The sequence below is a fragment of the Thalassophryne amazonica genome, chromosome 9 (assembly GCF_902500255.1).
Source record: "Thalassophryne amazonica chromosome 9, fThaAma1.1, whole genome shotgun sequence".
In the NCBI taxonomy this organism is placed as follows: domain Eukaryota; kingdom Metazoa; phylum Chordata; class Actinopteri; order Batrachoidiformes; family Batrachoididae; genus Thalassophryne; species Thalassophryne amazonica.
The window spans coordinates 111,676,495-111,697,439 of record NC_047111.1 but is presented as its reverse complement, the minus strand read 5'-3'; the positions used below and the strand labels follow the sequence as shown (position 1 = coordinate 111,697,439).

The window sequence follows — 20,945 nt, the reverse complement described above, 5'->3', positions numbered from 1 at the left end:
CTAAAATGATCTTCCTTAAATTCAAACTGAAAGCAAATCTCTACAAGCTGATATAAATTAATTCAAAATATAAAAGCCAAGATGATGGGTTGCATAAGTCATCAGCCCCTTTGATATAATACCTGTAAATAATCAGTTTCAGTGCCAGTTTTCTTTAGACAAGTCAGGGGATGGATACCTGAACATTTCCAAGTCACTGAATATGTCTTGAACTTTATTTAAATCAGTTATAATGTATAGCAAGGGGCCCCTTACTTATGCAACCCACCATCTTGGGTTTTATATTGTTTTTTAAAAATTGATTTTATATTTTATATTAATTCATTTATACTCAACAAAAATATAAACGCAACACTTTTGGTTTTGCTCCCATTTTGTATGAGATGAACTCAAAGATCTAAAACTTTTTCCACATACATAATATCACCATTTCCCTCAAATATTGTTCACAAACCAGTCGAAATCTGTGATAGTGAGCACTTCTTCTTTGCTGAGATAATCCATCCCACCTCACAGGTGTGGCATACCAAAATGGTGATTAGACACCATGATTAGTGCACAGGTGTGCCTTAGACTGCCCACAATAAAAGGCCACTCTGAAAGGTGCAGTTTTGTTTTATTGGGGGGGGATACCAGTCAGTATCTGGTGTGACCACCATTTGCCTCATGCAGTGCAACACATCTCCTTCGCATCATCCGTGAAGAGAACACCTCTCCAATGTGCCAAATGCCAGCGAATGTGAGCATTTGCCCACTCAAGTCGGTTACGACGACGAACTGGAGTCAGGTCGAGACCCTGATGAGGACGACGAGCATGCAGATGAGCTTCCCTGAGACGGTTTCTGACAGTTTGTGCAGAAATTCTTTGGTTATGCAAACCGATTGTTTCAGCAGCTGTCCGAGTGGCTGGTCTCAGACGATCTTGGAGGTGAACATGCTGGATGTGGAGGTCCTGGGCTGGTGTGGTTACACGTGGTCTGCGGTTGTGAGGCTGGTTGGATGTACTGCCAAATTCTCTGAAACGACTTTGGAGACGGCTTATGGTTGAGACATGAACATTCAATACACGAGCAACAGCTCTGGTTGACATTCCTGCTGTCAGCATGCCAACTGCACGCTCCCTCAAATCTTGCGACATCTGTGGCATTGTGCTGTGTGATAAAACTGCACCTTTCAGAGTGGCCTTTTATTGTGGGCAGTCTAAGGCACACCTGTGCACTAATCATGGTGTCTAATCAGCATCTTGGTATGGCACACCTGTGAGGTGGGATGGATTATCTCAGCAAAGGAGAAGTGCTCACTATCACAGATTTAGACTGGTTTGTGAACAATATTTGAGAGAAATGGTGATATTCTGTATGTGGAAAAAGTTTTAGATCTTTGAGTTCATCTCATACAAAATGGGAGCAAAACCAAAAGTGTTGCATTTATATTTTTGTTGAGTGTATATCAAGTTGTAGAAATTTGCTTTGAGTTTGAGTTTAAGGAAGATAATTTTAGACATTTTTATATTGAGAAGCCTGGTTTATTTTTGTATTTGAAATTGCATAAAATAAATTTGTGTGAAATACCAAGAGGCCCAATACTTTTGCAGGGCACTGTATGAGCAATGTCACACAGAAGTGAAGCAGCTAATAGATTCTAATGAAGTGGTCATAAAAATCATTGGCACCTTCTTCAGTTATTAATGAACTAATTTATGGAATAAACGGCCTTAATACACTTTTGGCAGTTAAAAAAAAAAAAAAAACTTCTATGTGTAAAGAAGATCATTTGGAGAGTTTATTCCAATTTGGACCAAACCCAGTGGAATGTCTGACTCTAGGAAAAAATTGTTTAATTTGACGAGAAATTGGTTAAAAATCAAGGTCACAAGCAAAGGTTAAAGTTTTGCCCCTGTGGTTACATACAGGCAATATTCTACTATTTTGAGGAATGGGTTAAAGATACAGCTACGGTCATTACTAAACACTAATTTTGAAGTGATCTTTCTACGGGTCACATGACCTTTGTCCTTGGGTGAAGATATGTCAAAATCATTTAGAATGACTTCTGTGAGGAATAAGCATATTGTTACTGTGAAGCATGAACATATTTGACCTTTCTATTGGTCACATGAAGTTTGGCATTGGGTGGCCTTGAAAGGTCAAACCCAAGGTCATAGTAGTTTAACCCAAACAGTTTGGAGCCGATATGGATTAAACATAGTGGAAAGGTTGTTGTTTTGGACTGTAACACACACAGAAACACATTGCATGAACTGATGAAGAGAATGAATTTACATACTTATGTTGAATGAATGAATGAATGAAAACTGTTTATTTCGAACATTTGATACAACATACAGTGGCTTGTAAAAGTATTCAGCCCCTTGGTATTTCACTCATTTTAATTTGTTCATGGCGTTTCAAATACAAAAAGTAAAACAGGCTTCTCAATATAAAAATTTCTAAAATTATCTTCCTTAGACTCAAACTGAAAGTAAATCTCTTCAACTTGATATAAATTAATTAAAAATATAAAAACCAAGATGATGAGTTGCATAAGTAATCAGCCCCTTTGATATAATACCTGTAAATCAATCAATCAATCAATTTTTTTTTATATAGCGCCAAATCACAACAAACAGTTGCCCCAAGGCGCTCCATATTGTAAGGCAAGGCCATACAACAATTATGTAAAACCCCAACGGTCAAAACGACCCCCTGTGAGCAAGCACTTGGCTACAGTGGGAAGGAAAAACTCCCTTTTAACAGGAAGAAACCTCCAGCAGAACCAGGCTCAGGGAGGGGCAGTCTTCTGCTGGGACTGGTTGGGGCTGAGGGAGAGAACCAGGAAAAAGACATGCTGTGGAGGGGAGCAGAGATCAATCACTAATGATTAAATGCAGAGTGGTGCATACAGAGCAAAAAGAGAAAGAAACAGTGCATCATGGGAACCCCCCAGCAGTCTATGTCTATAGCAGCATAACTAAGGGATGGTTTAGGGTCACCTGATCCAGCCCTAACTATAAGCTTTAGCAAAAAGGAAAGTTTTAAGCCTAATCTTAAAAGTAGAGAGGGTGTCTGTCTCCCTGATCTGAATTGGGAGCTGGTTCCACAGGAGAGGAGCCTGAAAGCTGAAGGCTCTGCCTCCCATTCTACTCTTACAAACCCTAGGAACTACAAGTAAGCCTGCAGTCTGAGAGCGAAGCGCTCTATTGGGGTGATATGGTACTACGAGGTCCCTAAGATAAGATGGGACCTGATTATTCAAAACCTTATAAGTAAGAAGAAGAATTTTAAATTCTATTCTAGAATTAACAGGAAGCCAATGAAGAGAGGCCAATATGGGTGAGATATGCTCTCTCCTTCTAGTCCCCGTCAGTACTCTAGCTGCAGCATTTTGAATTAACTGAAGGCTTTTTAGGGAACTTTTAGGACAACCTGATAATAATGAATTACAATAGTCCAGCCTAGAGGAAATAAATGCATGAATTAGTTTTTCAGCATCACTCTGAGACAAGACCTTTCTGATTTTAGAGATATTGCGTAAATGCAAAAAAGCAGTCCTACATATTTGTTTAATATGCGCTTTGAATGACATATCCTGATCAAAAATGACTCCAAGATTTCTCACAGTATTACTAGAGGTCAGGGTAATGCCATCCAGAGTAAGGATCTGGTTAGACACCATGTTTCTAAGATTTGTGGGGCCAAGTACAATAACTTCAGATTTATCTGAGTTTAAAAGCAGGAAATTAGAGGTCATCCATGTCTTTATGTCTGTAAGACAATCCTGCAGTTTAGCTAATTGATGTGTGTCCTCTGGCTTCATGGATAGATAAAGCTGGGTATCATCTGCGTAACAATGAAAATTTAAGCAATACCGTCTAATAATACTGCCTAAGGGAAGCATGTATAAAGTAAATAAAATTGGTCCTAGCACAGAACCTTGTGGAACTCCATAATTAACTTTAGTCTGTGAAGAAGATTCCCCATTTACATGAACAAATTGTAATCTATTAAACAAATATGATTCAAACCACCGCAGCGCAGTGCCTTTAATACCTATGGCATGCTCTAATCTCTGTAATAAAATTTTATGGTCAACAGTATCAAAAGCAGCACTGAGGTCTAACAGAACAAGCACAGAGATGAGGCCATAAGAAGATCATTTGTAACCTTCACTAATGCTGTTTCTGTACTATGATGAATTCTAAAACCTGACTGAAACTCTTCAAATAGACCATTCCTCTGCAGATGATCAGTTAGCTGTTTTCCTGCTTCCTTGAGCAGCCTGGTAGGAATGGGGTCTAATAAACATGTTGATAGTTTGGATGAAGTAACTAATGAAAATAACTCAGACAGAACAATCGGAGAGAAAGAGTCTAACCAAATATCGGCATCACTGAAAGCAGCCAAAGATAACGATACGTCTTTGGGATGGTTATGAGTAATTTTTTTCTCTAATAGTTAAAATTTTGTTAGCAAAGAAAGTCATGAAGTCATTACTAGTTAAAGTTAATGGAATATTCAGCTCAATAGAGCTCTGACTCTTTGTCAGCCTGGCTACAGTGCTGAAAAGAAACCTGGGGTTGTTCTTATTTTCTTCAATTAGTGATGAGTAGAAAGATGTCCTAGCTTTACGGAGGGCTTTTTTTATAGAGCAACAGACTCTTTTTCCAGGCTAAGTGAAGATCTTCTAAATTAGTGAGACGCCATTTCCTCTCCAACTTACGGGTTATCTGCTTTAAGCTACGAGTTTGTGAGTTATACCACGGAGTCAGACACTTCTGATTTAAAGCTCTCTTTTTCAGAGGAGCTACAGCATCCAAAGTTGTCTTCAATGAGGATGTAAAACTATTGACGAGATACTCTATCTCCCTTACAGAGTTTAGGTAGCTACTCTGCACTGTGTTGGTATATGGCATTAGAGAACATAAAGAAGGAATCATATCCTTAAACCTAGTTACAGCGCTTTCTGAAAGACTTCTAGTGTAATGAAACTTATTCCCCACTGCTGGGTAGTCCATCAGAGTAAATGTAAATGTTATTAAGAAATGATCAGACAGAAGGGAGTTTTCAGGGAATACTGTTAAGTCTTCTATTTCCATACCATAAGTCAGAACAAGATCTAAGATATGATTAAAGTGGTGGGTGGACTCATTTACTTTTTGAGCAAAGCCAATAGAGTCTAATAATAGATTAAATGCAGTGTTGAGGCTGTCATTCTCAGCATCTGAGTGGATGTTAAAATCGCCCACTATAATTATCTTATCTGAGCTAAGCACTAAGTCAGACAAAAGGTCTGAAAATTCACAGAGAAACTCACAGTAACGACCAGGTGGACGATAGATAATAACAAATAAAACTGGTTTTTGGGATTTCCAATTTGGATGGACAAGACTAAGAGACAAGCTTTCAAATGAATTAAAGCTCTGTCTGGGTTTTTGATTAATTAACAAGCTGGAATGGAAGATTGCTGCTAATCCTCCGCCCCGGCCCGTGCTACGAGCATTCTGACAGTTAGTGTGACTCAGGGGTATTGACTCATTTAAACTAACATATTCATCCTGCTGTAACCAGGTTTCTGTTAGGCAGAATAAATCAATATGTTGATCAATTATTATATCATTTACCAACAGGGACTTAGAAGAGAGAGACCTAATGTTTAATAGACCACATTTAACTGTTTTAGTCTGTGGTGCAGTTGAAGGTGCTATATTATTTTTTTCTTTTTGAATTTTTATGCTTAAATAGATTTTTGCTGGTTATTGGTGGTCTGGGAGCAGGCACCGTCTCTACGGGGATGGGGTAATGAGGGGATGGCAGGGGGAGAGAAGCTGCAGAGAGGTGTGTAAGACTACAACTCTGCTTCCTGGTCCCAACCCTGGATAGTCACAGTTTGGAGGATTTAAGAAAATTGGCCAGATTTCTAGAAATGAGAGCTGCTCCATCCAAAGTGGGATGGATGCCGTCTCTCCTAACAAGACCAGGTTTTCCCCAGAAGCTTTGCCAATTATCTATGAAGCCCACCTCATTTTTTGGACACCACTCAGACAGCCAGCAATTCAAGGATAACATGCGGCTAAACATGTCACTCCCGGTCCGATTGGGGCCCAGAGAAAACTACAGAGTCCGACATTGTTTTTGCAAAGTTACACACCGATTTAATGTTAATTTTAGTGACCTCCGATTGGCGTAACCGAGTGTCATTACTGCCGACGTGAATTACAATCTTACCAAATTTACGCTTAGCCTTAGCCAGCAGTTTCAAATTTCCTTCAATGTCGCCTGCTCTGGCCCCCGGAAGACAATTGACTATGGTTGCTGGTGTCACTAACTTCACATTTCTCAAAACAGAGTCGCCAATAACCAGAGTTTGATCCTCGGCGGGTGTATCGTCGAGTGGGGAAAAACGGTTAGAGATGTGAACGGGTTGACGGTGTACACGGGGCTTCTGTTTAGGGCTACGCTTCCTCCTCACAGTCACCCAGTCGGCCTGCTTTCCCGACTGCTCGGGATCTGCCAGGGGGGAACTAACGGCGGCTAATCTACCTTGGTCCGCACCGACTACAGGGGCCTGGCTAGCTGTAGAATTTTCCACGGTACGGAGCCGAGTCTCCAATTCGCCCAGCCTGGCCTCCAAAGCTACGAATAAGCAAGTACCATTACTACTAAAGGAGGCCGAGGAATAACTAAACATTTCACACCCAGAGCAGAAAAGTGCGGGAGAGACAGGAGAAGCCGCCATGCTAAATCGGCTAAGAGCTAGTAGATACGCTAACCTAGCGGATTCCTAAAAACACGCAAAGTGAATAATGTGTAAATAATTTAGAGGTGATTCAGCAGAAGGAGTGCTTTAGTTAAGGCACCAGACAGGCCATGAGGCAGCACAGGTAACGCACGGCAACAGTGCTAAAAAATAAAATAAAATAAAAATCCACCAGACAGGCTGTGGAGCAGCACAGGTAACGCACGGCAACAGTGCTAAAAAATAAAATAAAAATCCACCAGACAGGCTGTATAATCAGTTTAATTGTCAATGTTCATGTATCCATCCCCTGAATTGTCTGAAGAAAACTGGCAATAAAACAGTTTATTTACCGCAGTTGATCTGCGTCAGCCTGATCCCGTCAGATCTCAGAAGCTAAGCAATGTGGGATCTGGATAGTACTTGGATGGGAGACCTCTTTGGAACACCAGCAGCTGTGTGTGTTTCTCCGGGTTACACTGGAGTTGCATCAGGAAAGGCATCCAGCGTAAAACTTGTGCCAAATACAAGTGCGGATCGGGCAGTAATGACCCCAAACAAAAATTTACAGGTATTATACCAAAGGGGATGATTACTTATGCAACCCATCATCTTGGCTTTTATATTTTTTATTAATTTATATCAAGTTGTAGAGATTTACTTTCAGTTTGAGTCTAAACCAAGATAATTTTAGAAATTTTTATGAGAAGCCTGATTTGTAGGACTGCTTTTTTGCATTTGCGCAATATCTCTAAAATTAGAAAGGTCTTGTCTCAGAGTGATGCTGAAAAACTAATTCATGCATTTATTTCTTCTAAGCTGGACTATTGTAATTCATTATTATCAGGTTGTCCTAAAAGGTCCCTGAAAAGCCTCCAGTTATTTCAAAATGCTGCAGCTAGAGTACTGACGGGGACTAGAAGGAGAGAGCATATTTCACCCATATTGGCCTCTCTTCATTGGCTTCCTGTTAATTCTAGAATAGAATTTAAAATTCTTCTTCTTACTTATAAGGTTTTGAATAATCAGGTCCCATCTTATCTTAGGGACCTCATAGTACCATATTACCCCAATAGAGCGCTTCGCTCTCAGACTGCAGGCTTACTTGTAGTTCCTAGGGTTTGTAAGAGTAGAATGGGAGGCAGAGCCTTCAGCTTTCAGGCTCCTCTCCTGTGGAACCAGCTCCCAATTCAGATCAGGGAGACAGACACCCTCTCTACTTTTAAGATTAGGCTTAAAACTTTCCTTTTTGAAAAAGCTTATAGTTAGGGCTGGATCAGGTGACCCTGAACCATCCCTTAGTTATGCTGTTATAGACTTAGACTGCTGGGGGGTTCCCATGATGCACTGAGTGTTTCTTTCTCTTTTTGCTCTGTATGCACCACTCTGCAATTAATCATTAGTGATCGATCTCTGCTCCCCTCCACAGCATGTCTTTTTCCTGATTCTCTCCCTCAGCCCCAACCAGTCCCAGCAGAAGACTGCCCCTCCCTGAGCCTGGTTCTGCTGTAGGTTTTTTCCTGTTAAAAGGGAGTTTTTCCTTCCCACTGTCGCCAAGTGCTTGCTCATAGGGGGTCGTTTTGACCGTTGAGGTTTTTCTGTAATTATTGTATGGCTTTTGCCTTACAATATAAAGCTCCGTGGGGCAACTGTTTGTTGTGATTTGGCGCTATATAAATAAAATTGATTTGATTTGATTTGATTTACATTTTGTATTAGAAATGCCATAAACAAAATAAAATGTGTGAAATACCAAGGGGCTGAATACTTTTGCAAGCCACTGTCTGAGGTCTGAATGGTATGCTTTCTTCTTGTTTGGGTTTTTTAAGATCATGCTTCTTGCTGACAACAAGCCACTTTATTTAGGATGGCTGTGTTCTTTAATCTGCTTTGGTGTTCTGGATAAACCTGTATGTTTTCACGTCTGTCTTTCCCCCTCAGGCTCAAACCCCCACCCTTAACCACAATACTGCCGAGTTGTTAAATCATTGTCTTCATGAATACATTTGTTTTTAAAATTGAACATCTTTGGATGTCGGAGTGTTGATAAGAAAGACAAAACTATTTGAAGACCTCTGTTTGGAATGTAGGGAAATTTAATCATTTTTCATCCTTCTGCCCATTTTCCATTACAAGCGACCATGACAACAGGCCAGTAAAGACCCAGACATCCTTCTGAAAAGCTACATTTGTTGTTGGCAAGACCACAATATCCTCAAACTCTTGTCTTTGATTAATAGGAATGAAAAAATGAAACATTAAATTAAATTTCATTTTCACCTGATCTGTAACATCCAGTGTCAGAGTTCAATTTGAAACTTGTTTCTTCTGTTATTTGAAGGCATCACTCCCAGTGAAGTCAGCGACAGCAGCTTTAGTCGGACAGGCGGATCACAGATTTTTACGGTATGTTTGTGTTGTTGAAAATTTTTGAAAATACCTTTAAACAATGTGGAGAGAAAACAGCCCCTTCCTCAAAAAAGTTTGGTAACTATACAGAAATAACATGACAAGGGAACAAACAAGATAATTATGTCTGAAATGACTAATGCGCCCGCCACACATAGCAAGAATTTCAAAGAACCATGCCCGACACGGCAAATATTGCCACAATCTGACACAGTCAGGAAGAAAAGAGGTGTGGTCAGCAGTGTCGGCGCACAGACAGACTGCCTCATCCACACCTGTCAGATCGCATCCAGAGAGTATGTAGACGACACAGACTGATGGCCAAAAAAGGCGATGCAGACTGCCCGATCTCCAAATGTCTGGATGGCAAACACGGGACCGGAGCCCTGTGTTCCTCCCATTGCACAGGACCTGTACTGGACATCAAAGAACAACCAACATATGGACTTATGCCATATGTGTCCATCCGTGCGATCACCCACTCCCATTCAATCACTCATTTGCTCATCCTCTTTTTTCCAGGCTCACTGACCTCACGTGCGCGTGTGTGTGTGTAAAAGTGCTGACATGAGGAAATGACTGCTCAGTGTGCATGTGTGTATTTTCATAATAAGGCACTACGTGTGTGCGCACGTACACACATGTGCTCAGCTGTCACTGGACAGTTTTATTGTCAGCAAAGGGCTATTCGTCAGATGCAGCCCTTCCACCAAACTTTAATTTCTTTTTTTTCCCCACAATGCAACTCTACATCGTGATTTCTGGTTGGATTATCACATGGGATTTATTCATGCCGTCATTGTTTCCAGTATTCCACCACAGTCCTGGCGCACTGTGCTGCGAAATGCTCCTGGAGGTGAGATTCATGTTTCGTATTTTGTCATGTCGAAACAGTTCCACGTCATATGTCCGACAGAATTAAATGTGATCAAGCAATAATTTGTTCATTACAGTGGTAAGATCTGTTCAGCTCTGAGCATCTGACATGAGGTGTGACATTTTGTGCACCTGCCCGCCAGCCGCTGTGGTGTCGCAGATCTGATGGGCACAATATTTCATTTATGTCGCCCATGGGGACGAATGTTATCTGCACTGAAAGGTCTATTATGGATATAACAGCCTGTCCAGATCTGCTGTGCCATGCGCTGTGCCACACATTGACCGCCAGTGGACACGGTGTTGTTGGTTTGTTTGCACTGTGTGCCACATACATATAATGATCAACGATTCCTTTGTGCTCCGGGGGGGTGTCATACTGCAGGCTTTGCCATGCCCGATCCATCTCGACGTGCCCTCATACATGCTCAAATTGTTTCAGATCCTGTTTATGCCGCCTTCAGAATATGTAAATTGCAGTCAGATGGCGCTCAGACTGCCATCGGATAGGTGTCCCATCTTGACTGCACCCGGAGGGTTTTGAACATGTGCAACACACTCGGGGCCGCTGGCCGATTTTGACCATCTGTGCAGATGGCTGTTGGAATGTTTTGGAACTGAAATCCGACACTTTTTGGATGTGCGCTGATTCATAATTCTGACGCCACTCTGCATGTGTCGCGGGTATAAGAGTGTCTCCTGTTGATGATTTGTAATGCCCAACTGTCTACCTTACTATTTCAAAAAATAACTAGATACCCAATTGCAGCCTGATGTCAGGTGTAAGCAGTGATAAACATAGACTTGTAGAATATCTTGAACAATCTTTTATAAATCAGTATATTGAAAGGGGAATTTTTAAACATGTTTTTAAAAAAATTCCTGAGGTTGGGATGAATCGTTATCCAAAACAGTGAATGATCGGATGTAATTTGCACAGAGTGGGCCTCATGTATCAACGTTGCATACAGCGATATTTGAGCGTATATGGGGTGTACGCCAAAACGGCTGCGCTACTTGGCATTTATCATTGTGGTCGTTGGTGTATGCTACGCTGAAAATATACACCAGGTCGAGAGGTGGCGTAAATTATACACCAAAATGAACCAGCGCTGGAATCCACAGAAAAATGTAAATGATCAACATGATAAACAGTGCCATTATACAAATCAATGCATATGTTACATAAATAACACTTTCCTGATTACACTACATAATAATCAATACAAATCCCGCCTTTGCGGGATTGTTATGGAGCATGATCCGTGGCTACAGCGCTGACTGCAAAGAAAGTGCTGCTCGCCTTTTTCTCCAGACTTCGAGCCTGGAGCCAGAGCAGCGCTGAGCTTAACTTTATGTGGTGTGATCGTTTTAGACTATGAAATTGATAATAACTGTAGTTTCGTCATTCCCTTAATTCACCCGTGCTGCAACCAGGTTTTGTCGTCTCCATTCAGTTGTCACAATAAAATAAATGCAGAAATACATTTAAAAAATAAAGAAATCTCACAGATTACGCGTTTCTTATTAATTGAGCGAGCAAATATCCACATGTCAAGAATTATTGACATGTGAAAAGAGAATACAGTGGTCCCTCGCTATAACGCCGTTCACCTGTCGTGGCCTCGGAGTCTCGTGGAGTATTTAGTCCAATTTTGCATGCCTTTTTTTTTTTACAGTGTTCTGTGTTCTGCGTATCTGTTTCTAAGAATCTTGTTGCCCAGAAGAAAAAAGAGCGCCAACAACTACTCATAACTGTGTTTGTCACACGGAAACAAACACCTGCAGCAGCCAGGTGTGAGTGGGAAAAGGCGCGGCGTCAGGACGCAGAGGAGCGATGTGTGAAATACTGGTCAGTCACTATTAATCATTTCTTATGTGTCCGACCTCGTTCGTTGATCGTTAAAATTAATTCATTAGTTCTAAATGCCATCATAATTATTTATAGGAAAACGTTCTATTTTTATTTCTCAAACAAATGTTTGGGCCTGAAAACAGTTTGGTATTATTTTCCTACTAAGGTTTCAACTTTGACAGTGTTTACACACGAGAGAAAAGTGAGAAAATGTTCATGTCTGATTGAGAAAGTGTATAAACTGTGTAGTGAGGGGTTTTACAGCTTTGAAATGTCTATAATAATTGTAAAAACTAACGCTGACTACGTCGCGGTTTCGCGTATTACGGCTATTTTTTATTACGTAACTCCAGCGATTAATGAGGGACCACTGTAACACTTTATTGATTATATACTACAAAACAATTGATACGACAGCCACTTTTGACGCTCTATTGGCACGCATCGTGATTGGTGGAGTTCTTTTTCATTGCCGTCTTTCCGGCTTCCATGTCGTAAAATGAGGGTGTGTCTGAAGCGGAGTCTGAATATTTATGGGCGTGTTTATTATAATTACGATCGTTTCCACCCACCGCATTTATCAAGATCACGTCAGGCGTACGCCAGAAATGGGCAGGTGCACACTGCTTGATACATGTCACGGCGACTTTGGTGTATTTCAAGTTTACGCCATAAATTTACACCACAAGTGCGCAATATTGATACATGAGGCCCAGTGGGTGTAATATTTTGCAAAAGTAGGTTACAGTGGACATCCTGGTACAGCATATCACATTCTTCAGGACCTACTGCTGCCGGTGCATGTAACTATTCTGATGGGACTCACGCTTGTATCTGGAACTTGTACTGTGCATTTGGAAAGTATTCACAGCGCTTCACTTTTTCAGTTCCAAAATTGAGTGAATTAATGAGTGAAATTTTTGCAAATTTATTGAAAATAATAAACTAAGAAATCACACGTATGTAAGTATTCACACCCTTTGTTCAATACTTTGTTGATGCACCTTTTGGCAGCAATTACAGCCTCAGGTCTTCGTGAACATGATGCCACAAACTTGGTGCACCTATCTTTGGGCAGTATTGCAGCACCTCTCAAACTCCATCGAGGTTGGATGGGGAGCGCTGGTGCACAGCCATTTTCAGATCTCTCCAGACATGTTCAGTCAGATTCAGGTCTGGGGCACTCAAGGACATTCCTTTGATATCTTGGCTGTGTGCTTTGGGTCATTGTGCTGCTGAAAGATGAACCGTCACCCCAGTCTGAGGTTAAGAGCGCTCTGGAGCAGGTTTGCATCCAGGATGTCTCTGTACATTGCTGCATTCATCTTTCCCTCAATCCTGACTAGTCTCCCAGTTCCTGCCACTGAAAAACATCTCCACAGCATGATGCTGCCACCACCATGCTTCACTGTAGGGATGGTGCCTGGTTTCCTCCAAACACGACACCGAGCATTCACACCAAAGAATTCAATCTTTGTCTCATCAGACCAGAGAATTTCCGAGATTTCTCATGGTCTGAGAGTCCTTCAAGTGCCTTTTTGGCAAACTCCAGGACGGCTGTCATATGCCTTTTACTAAGGAGTGGCTTCTGTCTGACCACTCTACCAAACAGGCCTGATTGGTGGATTGGTCTATGTACCTTATATTGTATGTAGACAGGTGTGTGTCTTTCCAAATCATGTCCAAACAACTGACTTTACCTCAGATGGACTCCAGTTAAGCTGTAGAAACATCTCAAGGATGATCAGCGGAAACAGGATGCACCTGACCTCAAATTGAGCTTCATGGCAAAAGCTGTGAATTGTTATGTACGAGGTCTGTCCGTAAAGTATCGTACCTTTTTATTTTTTTCAAAAACTATATGGATTTCATTCATATGTTTTTACGTCAGACATGCTTGAACCCTCGTGCGCATGCGTGAGTTTTTCCACGCCTGTCGGTGACGTCATTCGCCTGTGAGCACGCCTTGTGGAAGGAGTGATCGGATTTTCATTGTCTGGAAATGGCGGAATGAAAAGGACTTTTTTCCATCAGAATTTTTTCAGAAGCTGTTAGAGACTGGCACCTGGAAACCATTCGAAAAATTTATCTGGCTTTCAGTGAAAATTTTACGGGCTTCACAGAGGATAAGGACTTTAACTACAGGTTTAAGGACCCCTTTAAAGGACGGTCGGTGCGCCGCGCTGCGAGCTGCGACGATGCGGCACAAACCACTGGATCATTTCTAAGCTGATGGCTCTGTGGATATGAGACCGTCGTGTGCTCTTTCTCTGGTTATCACAAGACCTGGACATCAGCCATTTTCCGGCAGATTTCACTTTTAACAAGAGATTTTGTCATGGAAAGCCGCGCGGAGGCTTCACGCGTCACGACCGATTCGCTGATGAAGCGAGACAAAGGAACACCTCCGTTTCGGAGTGTTAGAGGACAAGTTGGGACATGTCCAGCTCTCCACAAGTTCTTTTATACTCACTCGACTGGTAAGCACTGAAAGCCGAGATAGACATGTCCCAACTTGTCCTCTAATACTCCGAAACGGAGGTGTTCCTTTGTCTCGCTTCATCAGCGAATCGGTCGTGACGCGCGAAGCCTCCGCGCGGCTTTCCATGACAAAATCTCTTGTTAAAAGTGAAATCTGCCGGAAAATGGCTGATGTCCAGCTCTTGTGATAACCAGAGAAAGAGCACACGACGGTCTCATATCCACAGAGCCATCAGCTTAGAAATGATCCAGTGGTTTGTGCCGCATCGTCGCAGCTCGCAGCGCGGCGCACCGACCGTCCTTTAAAGGGGTCCTTAAACCTGTAGTTAAAGTCCTTATTCTCTGTGAAGCCTGTAAAATTTTCACTGAAAGCCAGATACATTTTTCGAATGGTTTCCAGGTGCCAGTCTCTAACAGCTTCTGAAAAAATTCTGATGGAAAAAAAGTCCTTTTCATTCCGCCATTTCCAGACAATGAAAATCCGATGAGGGGGCGGGACCACTCCTTCCACAAGGCGTGCTCACAGGCGAATGACGTCACCGACAGGCGTGGAAAAACTCACGCATGCGCACGAGGGTTCAAGCATGTCTGATGTAAAAACATATGAATGAAATCCATATAGTTTTTGAAAAAAATAAAAAGGTACGATACTTTACGGACAGACCTCGTACATGTAATTTCTTAGCTTGTTTTTTTTTTAAATTTTTAATAAATTTGCAATAATCTCTAAAATTATGGGGTATTGTGTGTAGAATTTTGAGGAAAAAACTAATTTCATTCATTTTGGAACAAGGCTGTAAAATAAAATGTGGAAAAAGTGAAGTGCTGTGAATACTTTCCAGATGCACATCATATACTCATGTGTAGTCAGCAGTGACTGGCAATCCTTGCCAATAATTTGTTGTTCTTGTTGGGGGGGGGGGGGGGGGGGGGTGTGTGATACATTGATTTCCATTGGTGATTGTAAGCCACGTCTGGTCTGAGATACCTGTGCTATAGTGATATAGAGATGATAAATGTTATATATATTTTGTTTTTCTTTGCTTAGATTCCTGATGTTATCGACAGTAACCAGCAAACTAACGGCTACAGCGGTGCCTCCAGACCCATGAAACACAGACACCTCACCTTCGTGTAAAGGCACATTTCTCAGACTCTGAAAATGTAAAATAATATTGGATCTCACATTGACAGCAGGATGAGACTTTGCTGTGCAGGCTGGATATTGTCATCAAACCCGGTGCTGTACAGTCAGCTGACAGCAGACGATGGTGTCATTTTTGTTCCAGCCGCTCAGAAGTTAGACCAAAGTCTGATGCTGGCAGAAGACCCCACATAGATTTGTTTTCTACACTGAGACAATTTTAAATTCTTTTTTTTTTAATCAATGAATTTTGGCTCTTCTGCATCAAGCTGGAATGCTGCTACAAGTTGAAAGGCAGGAATGAAGAAAGATTGACTGCAGGTGACTGAACCCAGAGGGACAACGACACAAGTGGAACAGGACAAACCAAACCACAAAGGGCTCTTTAAAGACAAAATGGAAGGAGGGTTGAGATGGATCACATAAACAGGCATCTTCTTCCTTGATGAGCAGAAATATGGCCAGTGGGTTCTAGTAAAATGTTGATGCTGATGTTTTCAGACAGATTTTCATGTCTTTTAATGTAATTCATACCTTTAAGAAACTGTGCTCCATCTGGCACATAAGAACAGCTAAGTACACATGATTGATGACTGACTGGCTTGGGCACAGGTATGCACTCTGTTGCCTATGGATTGTAAATGCAATTATCCCATGAGCAATGGCACCTCCAAGGTGTGGCAAATGATCCCTTGCTACCCCTGTTACAAACTTCAGTGTGACTGTCACTTACCAAACTTTATTTCCAGTGTGGAAAAACCATGCTGCACCATGAGGCTGTTGACTATGCAGGTCAAGTCCTTCTTGGAGATACCAGTGGCAGTTCTCACCCTTCTTTGATGGTGCCAGTTCAGAAAGAATATTCAACTACCAGAATTTATTGTGAATCACTGCACTGAGCATTTGCTTCCACAGAGTGTACATCTGTTTTTAGCCTCACATTAAATGTTATCTTGATTACACCACTGCTTGAAAACCATGAAATGCATTTATACTGTTATCATTCATTTCCGTGGGACGAAGTTAAATGTGGTCTATTAAACATTAGGTCTCTCTCTTCTAAGTCCCTGTTGGTAAATGATATAATAATTGATCAACATATTGATTTATTCTGCCTAACAGAAACCTGGTTACAGCAGGATGAATATGTTAGTTTAAATGAGTCAACACCCCCGAGTCACACTAACTCAGAATGCTCGTAACACGGGCCGAGGAGGAGGATTAGCAGCAATCTTCCATTCCAGCTTATTAATTAATCAAAAACCCAGACAGAGCTTTAATTCATTTGAAAGCTTGTCTCTTAGTCTTGTCCATCCAAATTGGAAGTCCCAAAAACCAGTTTTATTTGTTATTATCTATCATCCACCTGGTCGTTACTGTGAGTTTCTCTGTGAATTTTCAGACCTTTTGTCTGACTTAGTGCTTAGCTCAGATAAGATAATTATAGTGGGCGATTTTAACATCCACACAGATGCTGAGAATGACAGCCTCAACACTGCATTTAATCTATTATTAGACTCTATTGGCTTTGCTCAAAAAGTAAATGAGTCCACCCACCACTTTAATCATATCTTAGATCTTGTTCTGACTTATGGTATGGAAATAGAAGACTTAACAGTATTCCCTGAAAACTCCCTTCTGTCTGATCATTTCTTAATAACATTTACATTTACTCTGATGGACTACCCAGCAGTGGGGAATAAGTTTCATTACACTAGAAGTCTTTCAGAAAGCGCTGTAACTAGGTTTAAGGATATGATTCCTTCTTTATGTTCTCTAATGCCATATACCAACACAGTGCAGAGTAGCTACCTAAACTCTGTAAGGGAGATAGAGTATCTCGTCAATAGTTTTACATCCTCATTGAAGACAACTTTGGATGCTGTAGCTCCTCTGAAAAAGAGAGCTTTAAATCAGAAGTGCCTGACTCCGTGGTATAACTCACAAACTCGCAGCTTAAAGCAGATAACCCGTAAGTTGGAGAGGAAATGGCGTCTCACTAATTTAGAAGATCTTCACTTAGCCTGGAAAAAGAGTCTGTTGCTCTATAAAAAAGCCCTCCGTAAAGCTAGGACATCTTTCTACTCATCACTAATTGAAGAAAATAAGAACAACCCCAGGTTTCTTTTCAGCACTGTAGCCAGGCTGACAAAGAGTCAGAGCTCTATTGAGCTGAGTATTCCATTAACTTTAACTAGTAATGACTTCATGACTTTCTTTGCTAACAAAATTTTAACTATTAGAGAAAAAATTACTCATAACCATCCCAAAGACGTATCGTTATCTTTGGCTGCTTTCAGTGATGCCGGTATTTGGTTAGACTCTTTCTCTCCGATTGTTCTGTGTGAGTTATTTTCATTAGTTACTTCATCCAAACCATCAACATGTTTATTAGACCCCATTCCTACCAGGCTGCTCAAGGAAGCCCTACCATTATTTAATGCTTCGATCTTAAATATGATCAATCTATCTTTGTTAGTTGGCTATGTACCACAGGCTTTTAAGGTGGCAGTAATTAAACCATTACTTAAAAAGCCATCACTTGACCCATCTATCTTAGCTAATTATAGGCCAATCTCCAACCTTCCTTTTCTCTCAAAAATTCTTGAAAGGGTAGTTGTAAAACAGCTAACTGATCATCTGCAGAGGAATGGTCTATTTGAAGAGTTTCAGTCAGGTTTTAGAATTCATCATAGTACAGAAACAGCATTAGTGAAGGTTACAAATGATCTTCTTATGGCCTCGGACAGTGGACTTGTCTCTGTGCTTGTTCTGTTGGACCTCAGTGCTGGCTTTGATACTGTTGACCATAAAATTTTATTACAGAGATTAGAGCATGCCATAGGTATTAAAGGCACTGCGCTGCGGTGGTTTGAATCATATTTGTCTAATAGATTACAATTTGTTCATGTAAATGGGGAATCTTCTTCACAGACTAAAGTTAATTATGGAGTTCCACAAGGTTCTGTGCTAGGACCAATTTTATTCACTTTATACATGCTTCCCTTAGGCAGTATTATTAGACGGTATTGCTTAAATTTTCATTGTTACGCAGATGATACCCAGCTTTATCTATCCATGAAGCCAGAGGACACACACCAATTAGCTAAACTGCAGGATTGTCTTACAGACATAAAGACATGGATGACCTCTAATTTCCTGCTTTTAAACTCAGATAAAACTGAAGTTATTGTACTTGGCCCCACAAATCTTAGAAACATGGTGTCTAACCAGATCGTTACTCTGGATGGCATTACCCTGACCTCTAGTAATACTGTGAGAAATCTTGGAGTCATTTTTGATCAGGATATGTCATTCAAAGCGCATATTAAACAAATATGTAGGACTGCTTTTTTGCATTTACGCAATATCTCTAAAATCAGAAAGGTCTTGTCTCAGAGTAATGCTGAAAAACTAATTCATGCATTTATTTCCTCTAGGCTGGACTATTGTAATTCATTATTATCAGGTGACCCTGAACCATCCCTTAGTTATGCTGCTATAGACGTAGACTGCTGGGGGGTTCCCATGATGCACTGTTTCTTTCTCTTTTTGCTCTGTATGCACCACTCTGCATTTAATCATTAGTGATCGATCTCTGCTCCCCTCCACAGCATGTCTTTTTCCTGGTTCTCTCCCTCAGCCCCAACCAGTCCCAGCAGAAGACTGCCCCTCCCTGAGCCTGGTTCTGCTGGAGGTTTCTTCCTGTTAAAAGGGAGTTTTTCCTTCCCACTGTAGCCAAGTGCTTGCTCACAGGGGGTCGTTTTGACCGTTGGGGTTTTACATAATTATTGTATGGCCTTGCCTTACAATATAAAGCGCCTTGGGGCAACTGTTTGTTGTGATTTGGCGCTATATAAAAAAATTGATTGATTGATTGATTGACGAGCTCCTTCTGACCAGTAAGCAGCTGAATAACATCACTGAGGCAGATCTGAAATTCTTTCTTTAAAAATAAACCAAAATATCCACTTTAGAAATGTTGAAATATAAGTACTGAAATGCATGATTATTGGGTGGAGTAATTGAGCAGCAGACTGATATCTGTGTACAAATGTATTGTGTTATTTCTTACATATGAACTTAGGTAGTAAAAAGTGAAAATAAGGCAGGTCCAAGAACGGATCCTTGTGGGACTCCTCTATGAATGCTCATAGGTTAGACTGAGGATGTGCATCAACAGCTTCTCATCTTTCTCATTTTTCCACTTATATTTTTATGCCAAATGAATGGTGACATTTTCATAGAGTTGAAGCAACGGGTGGATAAAAGTTACACATAAGTATCTGTATTTTTAATTGTGTTTTATGCCTTAGGGCTGAAATGATTAAGTGAGTTCTTTTATTCTCAAGGCTTCATTTTATGATGTGATACATATGCCAGGCCTGTAGGAGCCGATGTAACGCTCCCACAACAATAGAAATCACGGAAATGACCCCAGTCTCACATGTGAGGGTTCTAATGGAAATACATTGTGATTGGACACAACATTTTATCCGATGTGAGCGAAAATCTGTCGTACAAAATCCGTTATATAAGATGTTTATTACCTGGAAAGCAATACAAAAACTTTGGGGCTTTTTTGTGCAGTGACTGCGAATATCTGATATGATGTTTTAGGTGGGTTTTACTGTACATGGGATTAAACAATAAATTCACCTCTCAAAGCTTTGACGATGAAGTCACTTCCATGCCACGTGGCTGATTTTAATTTCCAAAATTTTCTTCTGTTCAAATCTGAAAGGAATCTGTACATTTTGAAGCCCTTGCTGTGTCTATTTGTGCCTCCAAATGCAAAGCAACCCGGCATTTTCAGAAAATAAATAAATAAAATAGCTGGATTTACATGCAGACACATTAACCACAAATGCTATTTTGAAACCAAGATGGCACCACGAGTCACGTGACTGGTTTTGTTTTGTTTTTTCAACTCGTCATGTCGCCACTCTCTCAATTAAGGCACACTAGTCATGCCTTAACAGTTCTCTGGAGTCCGGGAAAAGTGACAGGCGATAGCTTTGTTGGTGAAGATGAAGTTCAGTCTTTGAATCAAACTCGCTCTGGGGCTGGTAATCAGCTAGTTTGAAGTAATATGGCTTACTGTGGGCAGCATGGTGGCTTAGTGGTTAGCACTGTTGCCTCACAGCAACAAGGTCACACACCAAACTAGGGTTGCGTGTCGAGATAGATTAACAACTAATGCTATTTTTGCCCCAAGATGGCACCATGAGTCACGTGACTGATTTTTTTCGACTCGTCATGTCGCCACACTCTCTATCAAGATGGTAGTAAGGGCTAATCAGTGTAACAGCTGATGCTACCCCCCTTTACGAATCCCCACATTGACTAGAATTTAAGAGAAAAAAGTGTCCAAGCTGGTCATCTGAAACAGGCTATTTGCGCATTTAAACTGAAGTAGTATGAGAAGAAAAAAATAAAAGGAAA

The 20,945-nt window shown here is 41.0% G+C and overlaps 1 protein-coding gene across 1 annotated transcript in view; it reads left to right on the top strand.

Moving 5' to 3' along the window:
* Positions 1-15,707, top strand: part of igsf5a (immunoglobulin superfamily, member 5a) — a 37,925-nt gene extending 22,218 nt beyond the window's left edge. Inside the window, exons 7-8 of the mRNA XM_034178968.1 lie at positions 9,077-9,141; positions 15,405-15,707. Of these exons, the coding sequence (XP_034034859.1) occupies positions 9,077-9,141; positions 15,405-15,494 (155 nt within the window). The 3' untranslated portion in view covers positions 15,495-15,707. The remainder of the gene's footprint in view (positions 1-9,076; positions 9,142-15,404) is intronic.
* The last annotated feature ends 5,238 nt before the right edge of the window (positions 15,708-20,945 follow it).